Source organism: Lissotriton vulgaris, chromosome 3_2, assembly GCF_964263255.1.
Source record: "Lissotriton vulgaris chromosome 3_2, aLisVul1.2, whole genome shotgun sequence".
In the NCBI taxonomy this organism is placed as follows: Eukaryota; Metazoa; Chordata; class Amphibia; order Caudata; family Salamandridae; genus Lissotriton; species Lissotriton vulgaris.
The window spans coordinates 49,576,685-49,586,591 of NC_141690.1; the positions used below are offsets into that span (position 1 = coordinate 49,576,685).

At 48.1% G+C, this 9,907-nt stretch overlaps 1 protein-coding gene across 2 annotated transcripts; it reads left to right on the top strand.

Moving 5' to 3' along the window:
* Positions 1-2,652: 2,652 nt before the first annotated feature.
* On the top strand, positions 2,653-6,357 carry LOC147725324 (uncharacterized). Of its 2 annotated transcripts, XR_015309815.1 has the most exons (3): positions 2,653-2,751; positions 3,506-3,631; positions 5,427-6,357. XR_015309815.1 is itself a non-coding variant. In XM_086964503.1 (2 exons), the coding sequence occupies exons 1-2, from the start codon at positions 3,493-3,495 to the stop codon at positions 5,822-5,824; spliced, it is 537 nt and encodes a 178-aa protein (XP_086820629.1). In that variant the 5' UTR covers positions 3,477-3,492; the 3' UTR covers positions 5,825-6,357. The 2 variants fall into 2 exon arrangements, 1 of the variants encoding a protein (XP_086820629.1); XM_086964503.1 differs by lacking the exon at positions 2,653-2,751 and having other exon boundaries at positions 3,477-3,631.
* Positions 6,358-9,907: the final 3,550 nt, after the last annotated feature.

A 9,907-nucleotide genomic window follows, 5' to 3' on the forward strand; every position in this document is an offset into this window, starting at 1 on the left:
TTTTTTGCAGTATTCGCGAGCCGCTTGCAGCGCAACACGCGAATTTACCCCAAGGTCGAGTACGGGCGCGGCCATTTTGTTTGCGTGACGTATTTCCGTTTCCGCCCGCTATGTATAATCTCGCGCAGTAAGCGCATTGCGAGTAGAGGTTCGCACGAGATCGCGCGGGAAATCTAGAGGTTCGCACGAGATCGCGAGGAAAATCTCGCGCGAACTGACTTTCGCGCTCGGAAACGGGCGCCGGCCATCTTGTTTTTCATTCATTTCCTGTGTCTGGGCATGGTGTTTAATCCTCTTGATATCTTTCCCATCCTTTGCTTGTTTTCAGTTTTTTTTTTACGATTTTGCTTCTTATCTATCCCTCTCTTTTCCTAGCTGTATATTTTTGTCTTTTCTGCTATTTTTCTTTACTTTTAAACTACTTTTGTAAACTCTTTTCTTTTCTTCTTCCCTATCCTATTCTTTCTTAATTTTCTACTTCTTCCTACCTTACCTGCCCAGACCATGGTCAAGCCAGGCGCCGTGAAGCTGCCCAGGCACTTGAGGGCCGCAGCGGCGGCGGGGAGTAGTGCTGGACCCAGTGGCAGGACAGCAGGCGTGAGATCGAGGGGGGAGCAGGTGACGCGCCGGGAGATATTCAGCCCGGAGGAAGTGGGCGCGCTGGTCTACTTCGTCCAGCGCCGCCTGCCCAGGACCATCGCGGGAGGCGGCAGGATCGCGGCCGGCGGCTATAACATGCGGGAGCGCCGGAAGCGGTGGGAGAAGGTGTGCTGGGCCATATCCCACCTCTACGGGGTCCAGCGCACCTACAGCCAGGTCACCCATCGCTGGACGGACCTCCTGGACCGCGAGCGCGACCTGCTGGACCAGCTCGGCTTGGAGATCCCCGGGCTTGGTGAGTAGTAGTAGCCATTGGCATTTAATCACTCACTACTATGATGTTTTCTCCTGCTCTGTGTTGTTGTATTGCAAATATTTGTTTTTTACATGGAGCAAGCCAATAATGCCGCTGATGACGATTACATTGTAGTTAAATTATATTTCAAAATCTTCTGTGCATTTCAGGTGCACTGCTCTCCTTCTCAGTGGGGTTGCTACTATGCTTATTTGTTTTCTATTTCGTGGTCTCATTGGCCTGAGTAACTATTATGTATGAGTGTACTTAACAGAACTGCGTAATGCTAGACACTAGGGGGCAGATTACATTTACAAGCCCCTTGCGCCACGTTTACGTTGCCTTGCGTGACGCAACAGCGGCGTAAACGTGCCGCATCCCTGCAAGTCATTTACAGCATGACGCATCTAGGGAGATGCGTCACGTTATAAAGCCATGGGCCTGCACCACAATGGGTGCGTTCCTAGTACGCAGGGTGGGCGGTCCAGCGGCTGTGCGCCTCGCAAAATTGCCTGCGTGAAATCTACAAGATTTAACGCAGGCACTTCTGCGACGCTGCTACGTCAATTCAATTCCTTATGTCTGCTCGAAGCAGGCGAAAGGACTGACACAGCATGTAAAGTATTGGGTGGCCCTGAGCATTACTGGAGTTGCATTGCGTTGGCGACGTGACTCCAGCGATGCGCCGCTCTTACGTGACGAGATGCGTCACGCAAGTGCCTACCCTTGCGCCAGGGCGCGCCGCATTGTAAATGAGGCACATCTGCCGTGTCGCAAGGGTAGTTTTGCGTGACGCATTTGATCTGGCGCATCTCTGGAGATGCGCCAGAACGCGTAAGTAAGTATGCCCCTAAGGGGCAGAATTGCAATTACCGTCGCATCCCTGCAAAGTAGCAGGGATGCGCCATTAATTGTGCGGCCCGCTACCACCACCAAACATGGTGCGCCGTATTTGCAATGCGGCTCCCCATGGGCCCAAAACGTCACCGAAGCTTTACTGCTGGAGTTGCGTCGCAACGATGGCGCAGCTCCATCAATGCTCTGGGGTACCCTATCTCCCCAATGCTGGGTCAAGCCGTACGTCTGCTTCAAGCAGGTGCAGGGTTTGTGTGACGCATCATTGTCCTAAAGGTGACTGATTGATATTTTGTAGATTTCCCTCAGCCACTATTAGGATGTGTTCCAGCGCAGGAATGCCCTCCCTTGCGCCGGAACGCCCCCTGATGGCGCAGGGCTTTATAACGGGATGCATCTCCCAAATGCGTCACGTTGTTATAATATTATACGCCGCACCATGGCGCCCTTTTTTGTTTAGCTGCTGCGTCACAAAAGTCACGCAAGAACGGCGCAAAAGAGCCGCAAGGGCTTAAATCTGCCCCTTCCTTTGTAACCCTGACAATAAGAAAAATAGTGGCGGTGGATTGATAGTTTGACTATTTAAATGACTGGTAATGTAGCAGGCAACTGTTAGTGTTGTCACTGATCTGACTGAAATCACAATGGAGTTTGTCTGTCACTTTGCGTCTTGCCTGCGGACTGCTGCCTGCCAGTCCTAGGTGAACGTTTCAGTACTTTGTTTAGTGAGTTACGTGACTTTCGAAGTCACAGGTCCGCAAATAAATAAAAAGTAACCATAATCAATATAATTTCGCGGAAATATTTTGTTATTGTTCTTTTGAAATGTTTGATTTGGTTGACATTGACAAGCAACAATCATCCATGTTTTCTGTTCTTTCTTTCATGTTGTACGTCAGCTCCCCCCAGGGGCGAGAGGAGGACACAGGAGCAGCAGGCGGCGGATGCTGTTCATCAACAGGGCCAGGATCGGGCAGGCGAGGGCTCCTCTGCTGGCCCCAGTAAGTTTTCATTTTAGACTAGTACCTATTTTTCCTAGCGTTCCTCATTTGAATTTTTTCAAAATTGTCTTTGCTCTTCTTGTAGACTGTATCTAAATTCTTATCCTGCCTCTACTATGACTCCCTGTGGTATTACTAGATTATTCTTATTAGTCTGTCTGTGTAGCTAACTAAGATTGCACGGTTGGCGAAACTCCCATGATTCTAGTCAGCAATAGCTCTATCAACTTAGTGCAGTCCTCTGGGATTGTCCATAATGTCTTTTGAAGTGTTCTATCTGGACTCATGCTTGCAAAAATTGCAAAACCTTTCGTTCAGTCACTCTAGTCTGGAGGACCAAAAAACACAGATTGTATTTAAATTTAAAAGCTTTATTAAAAGTAAACACATTTATTAAAATGAAGTCATAATAAAACTAAACGTTTAACTGATAATGGAAAAGTGGTTAGTGCTGACGATTAATTGAAGACATTTCTTGTGGTCGAGCCGAGCTCTCACCTGGTTTCAACTTGATCTTGTTGTTAGAAGTCCATCTTCTGTCTGTGTGGAGAAAAATGGTGCGTGTTAAAAAATCAGCCTTCATCAGTTGTGCCAAAAAGTGCAGCAAGACAACCTTCCCTGGAAAAAGGGACATTTTTTTTAACTTTAACGTAGACAGTCACAAATTACATTGTTTTCACATGTCTTCATTCCTAGACCAAATACTAGTGACTAGTGAGTGCTTTATTCTAAGATTCTTAAATGTACTTTGTAGGTGGAACATCTGGTGGCGGGGCCAGTGTGGTGGTGGTGCTCGACACGGAGGCGGAGGGCAATTCATCATCAGGGGAGGAGGCGGCGGCGCCGGATGTGAGAGTTGAGACGGTGGTGGCGGCCAGAGGTAAGCTCTTATATATTCCTTACTTATTGAGATTGAAGACTAGCTGGGAAGGCAAGAATATGAGATGCATGGCTGGGTGAATGATGAAGCAATGATGGGTGGAAGGACAACAGCCTGGGTGGGTGACACAGAAACTGTATGTGTCCATATACCTGGATCATGCTACTATCTGACTCTTAGATAGCATATGTGTATCTAGAGCAGGGGTACTCCTAGTACGGCCCGCGGGCCGGTGGTGGCCCGGCAAGCCTTCGTTGGCGGTGCGCTGACCTTGCAGACAATCACTGCTCCCCCGGCCCCCACAGAGCAGAGGCTTTTTTGTATTTCACCTGTTAGCGCCCCTGCATCTCCACTCTGACAATCACTGCTCCCCCGGCCCCCACAGAGCAGAGTGGAGATGCAAGGCCACAAAGAGGTGAAATAGAACTAAGCCTCTGCTCTGTGGGGCCGGGCAAGCAGAGATTGTCAGGGTGGAGAAGCAGGGGCGCTAAAACAAACAAAGCCTCAATAATATGTTAATGGTCTTTTAAAGACCTGTTAAGTACTTTGGTGTTGTTGTCTGTGTGTGCGCGTTGAGGAAGCGGTCTCAACCCGGGCTGAAGGCTGACACAGATAGACACACACACAGTGAGATGACAGAGGGAGAGGGAGGGCAGGAGGGAGAGAGAGATGGAGGGAGGGCAGGAGGGACAGCAGGAGGGAGAGAGATGTATGTAAATGCTGGGTCTGGTGGCTCAGTGGATGAGGGCATCTGCTGCAGGGACCTGTGTGCAACCTCATGGTCACAAGTTATCGTTTTGCTTTAGCCCCGCCCCCTCTGACTCCGCCCCCACCAGTGCGGCCCTCGGCCCCAAACTACACTGTAAATGTAGCCCCTGAGAGAAAGTTTGTGAGTACCCATGATCTAGAGAGAGTAGACGGTCAGTGGATGAACTAAGTGTAACTTTGAAGAGCATGTAACACTAACACTGCACCCGCACGTCCGTTCCAGTGTAGGAAAGGCAAGGAAAAGAACTTTTAATTTTGTCCAAATACTACCATAAATAGTAGCAGTAGTTTGTATTGCAAGCACTGCATAGATCCGGTTATTATGGTGGCCACTCCCTACCTCTCTTAATAAGTTTAGTAGTACTCAGTCATTCATGTGTGGATGTATCACTGCCTGTCACTCAATAAAAAGCAAAGCACCTAAAGTCATCCCATATATAAGCAAAAACATCCCATGTGAAGTGATAGATAATCAGATTATTTATCTTCTTCAATTTTCCATTTCTAGTACTCATTTCCACTGTAGGGTGAAAGTTAAATTAATTAAGCAGTAGCCCTTGAGTTGTAACAGAGTATTCTCAGTGCCACCCGTAATAGAAAAGTAAGAGATTCACCACCTGCATGTACTGGACGGGTACAGTAACGCAACGGCAACGCAAGTCTAGGTCACTCCTCATGGCGTGCGTCTCTTTTTCTCGGGTGCAAGTTTACCGCGCTGGCATTATGCCGGCTTGCAGAAAATAACGTACCAATTTTCCAAAACAAGAGACAAGAAGAAGAATAAGACTGGTGTACTTTCATAGTCGACTCCAATGGAAGTCCACAGTGCTCATAGAATTTGTTCCTTAAACTCCCACTAATGTTAGAGCAAGGATGAAGAAGTGTGAGGTTAGATAGATACTGGCCTCAATAGTTATGTAATGCGCTTGCAAGTTGCTAGTTGTACTGCAGCACACATTTCTGCTGAATGATTGAGTTAATCTTAAAGAGCATTGGTTACAGACTATGTCTTTCTTTCTTCATATAGGTTCTCCTTCCAAACGAACAAGGAGGAAGGAGCTGGCTAGAGCGGCCCGGCAACGGAGAATCGAGGCCACTGTTGCGGAATATCGGCGGCTGGTGGCCCTGGAGGACGTGGAAAGTGTGCGGTCGACAACAACGACAACGTCGTCCTCCGTGGCCTCACCGGCTGCCACCGTGACCCAGCACAGTGGTCCACCGAGACTGAGCCGGGCTGCCAAAGGCAAACGCCACCGCCGAGCAGCAAGGCCAACAGCTGCTTCTCACAGGCCTTGCACCTGCAAGGCAGTGAAGGCACGCCTGCGCCGCACCACCCTGATGGTGTCCCGCCTTCAGCAGGAGCTCGCCTTGCTCCGCGAGGAGCATGATGCCCTGGCCCAAAAAGTGAACAGCATCCACCCATAGTGTCCCTTGCCCCTTTTTTAGAGACTTTTGGGGGGTGGGAATTGGGAGTTGGGTTTTTGGGGACTTTTGAAGGACAATCGTTGGGGTTAGGGAGGGTCTTGCGGGAGATTATTTTGTTAGGGATATAAATATACTTTTTCAAACTTTATCTGAGCATACCTGTTTTTTACTGCTTGCCTGGTGGGTGGGGGTTTAACGTTGACTGTTTTCCTGAAAGTTTAGTTCCATTTTCTTCCTTTAAGTGTAAATGCCCAAATGTTTTCAACACTAAGTGCCTCTCACAGACTAAGTGAAGTGAATCCAAGAGTCCTAGGACTTTAGTAGTACTACCTTCAGGCTCTCGTCTCTCGTACTAATACTCCATTATACCCCCAAACCACCAAACGCTTATCTTACCTGTAATTTGTGTTTGAAAGTAGGGCTAGGCCCAGGGCTGGCTCCACGGGAAACACCGAATAACGTTGGCAATCTTGGTCGGATAAAATTTCCTCATAGCGGTGGTAGTAGTGGTGTGACACAGTGGCAGTTGCATGCCTATGAAAAAAAAGAAAATGAAATCTGGTTTGTCCTCCTGAGCAATTCAACGGTACAACTGAGAATATAGCAGGTGACAGAAGTACAGTAGAGCAGTGCCACATTGTAGCCTAACAAATGGTAAAGTATAACTACTAATTCGGTTGAAGTTCTTTCACATTAGCAATGGTTCTTTGTCAAGCAGAGTAAGAATATATCATCGACAACTGTGGAAAGAAAGAATGCGACAGTACAGGGCCTGTGTGGAATTATTGATAACTATATTCAACATAAGGTCTCTGTAGCCAGATACCCGAGAGCCTTGCTGGTCACTATAAATCCATTCACAACAACACTCAATGGGGTTGGTCTGGAAGGTGTCACGTTTACTCCCCGTGATCCAGTCGATGCAAATATGGTTCCACCTCCAAATGTCACCAACACCCAGAAGTGTAAACACAGGGTGTTCGAGGCATTAGGCGAGGGAGAAAAATAACAAACTAAAATAAAAAATGTGGGATGGGTAAAGGTAGGGTCAGCAGGGAAAGGATACCTGTAAGAGAAGACAAGACAGGCATCAGTGAAGTGATGTCCTAACATACAAGGGTACTCTCATATAGTCTCACTAAATAGTCTGCAAGTCTCCCGCCTACTCATGGGAAATGTAGTTTCATAGTACGGTAGGCGCTTAGGGGCTGCGTAACCTGACAGAAGGTATAGTAGATAGAAAAGGAGAAATTGCTTTTTTTCTAGGTGTCCCCTCACTCACCAGGGTTGCCCCTTGGTGACATGCTTCATCATTGGGGCCATCCCAGTCCTCTACGGCCTGGGGCGTGCTGCGACTTGCGAATTACGTAGGAGCACTTACAAATGACTATGTGTGGTGCAGATAGTGGAGTGGACTAAGTGATGTGTTAAGGGATCAATGTAGAAGCCGAGAGAGAGCAAAGAAATGCAGTCACAGTCAGAGAAAAAGGCAAGGGATACTGTATCTATGTGGTTGTAGTGGTCCTGTTGGAAGTGGTAAGTAAGTTGCCCGCAGAAAAAAAATCCTCCTATTAGCGGCACTCCTCCATTGCAGCCGACGCTTCGTCCACCGATGTTGGTCACCAGAAGACACCCTGTCCACTGCCTGCCTGATGCTGAATTGTGGCTCGCTACTGTGAAGCCTGACTCCATCCTTTTTTCCCCATTGCAGAGACTGAAACCCGGCCTGTAATTATTCAACGAAAAACAGGAAGTGATATAATATTACAACACCACTGATAAATAAATATAAGGTATGTAGGCTGTGGAGTGCAAAAAGTCACAATTTGTTTTTCCTAGTAGACAGACAGTACAATGTTTTTGAAAGTGCGTACTCTGAGTCACCTTTTGAAGGATAAGTAAGTATGGGCAAATTAATGTAGCGGATCTTGCCCCTCAAGCTAGGTGTACTGTAAACTGTGTTTTAGAACAAAAATAGATCTTCCTAGCAGTGCTCCCACCCAAAAAACGAGGCCTAGCAGAAAACTGGAGACAAAACTTACTTTGAAAGTAAAAGTAGGCCGAAGTACCCTAATTACCCATTACCCCCCGTGGATTGTATTCAAACCACTTGCAAGCAACCAAGCAAAAGTAGCCATAGCCAGCATCGCTCCAAGACTCGAAATCCCCCCCACTCAAACACATGCAATAGAAATACTGCTAACCCTAACGAACCCTAAGTTAAGAATAGTGGCAAAGGCTTTCTTTAACTATGCCAAATCCCCCCTTTCCCACCATGGATTTTCTTCAAATGACTTGCAACCAAAATTACACATTCTCACGAGTGCTCTAAGACCCCAGAACTCAGTTTGAAAAATCTAGAACACCCCGATACACATGCAATCCTGCTGCTAGGGCTAACCCTAACGAACCCTAAGTTACAAAAAGTGCCAAAACTAAAGGCTTTTCCGCGCGGATTTTGTCCCAACCACTTCTACCCGGTATTAGACCTTCCCAGGAATGCCCCAAGACCCGGCAACCCACCCGCCAAGAAGCATAACACCCCCAAACAGGCCAAAAGCAAAATCTCATACTTGCAATATTTCTGGGCCTTCGGTCCAAACGCGCTGCGTAGCTAGGCCATAAGTCGGGGTTGGCACGACGGATTTCCTGAAAAGCAAATGCAATCAAGATTAGAGTGTCCCAGCAGTGCTCCCAGACCACGAAACTCACCCGCAAACAGACGGAACCCCCCCTAAGAGCACCTCAAAGGCAAGCAAGTCATCAAAAACACAAAAAAAATTCCGCCTGGGATTTGGTCCAAAACACTTTTATCCGGTATTAGAGCTTCCCAGCAATGGCCCCAGAGCCGTCAACCCAGGAGAAAACGAGTAGAAGACCCCCAAACAGCCAAAGAGCAAAAGTACAAAAATGGGGACTTAGTCACTTTTTCACAAATTTCCCAAATCACTCCGCGCGCGCTCTGCAGCTAGGCCCTAAGTCCCCTCAGCCACCATGGATTTGCTTCAAACCTCTTGCAAAGTAAAGTATATATAGCCAGCAGTGCTCCCACACCACGAAACTCACCCGCAAACACCAGGAAGCCCCCCAAACAGGCCCCCGAAAACGCTACATAGAGCAAAATGTCAGAAATAGCCCCAAAAAAAATCGGCCTGGATTTTGTCCCAACCACTTCTACCCGGTATTAGACCTTCCCAGGAATGCCCCAAGACCCGGCAACCCACCCGCCAAGAAGCATAACACCCCCAAACAGGCCAAAAGCAAAATCTCATACTTGCAATATTTCTGGGCCTTCGGTCCAAACGCGCTGCGTAGCTAGGCCATAAGTCGGGGTTGGCACGACGGATTTCCTGAAAAGCAAATGCAATCAAGATTAGAGTGTCCCAGCAGTGCTGCCAGACCACGAAACTCACCCGCAAACACCAGCAAGCCCCCCAAACAGGCCCCCGAAAACGCTACATAGAGCAAAATGTCTGAAATAGCCCAAAAAAAATCGGCCTGGATTTTGTCCCAACCACTTCTACCCGGTATTAGACCTTCCCAGGAATGCCCAAAGACCCGGCAACCCACCCGCCAAGAAGCATAACACCCCCAAACAGGCCAAAAGCAAAATCTCATACTTGCAATATTTCTGGGCCTTCGGTCCAAACGCGCTGCGTAGCTAGGCCATAAGTCGGGGTTGGCACGACGGATTTCCTGAAAAGCAAATGCAATCAAGATTAGAGTGTCCCAGCAGTGCTCCCAGACCACGAAACTCACCCGCAAACACCAGGAAGCCCCCCAAACAGGCCCCCGAAAACGCTACATAGAGCAAAATGTCTGAAATAGCCCAAAAAAAATCGGCCTGGATTTTGTCCCAACCACTTCTACCCGGTATTAGACCTTCCCAGGAATGCCCCAAGACCCGGCAACCCACCCGCCAAGAAGCATAACACCCCCAAACAGGCCAAAAGCAAAATCTCATACTTGCAATATTTCTGGGCCTTCGGTCCAAACGCGCTGCGTAGCTAGGCCATAAGTCGGGGTTGGCACGACGGATTTCCTGAAAAGCAAATGCAATCAAGATTAGAGTGTCCCAGCAGT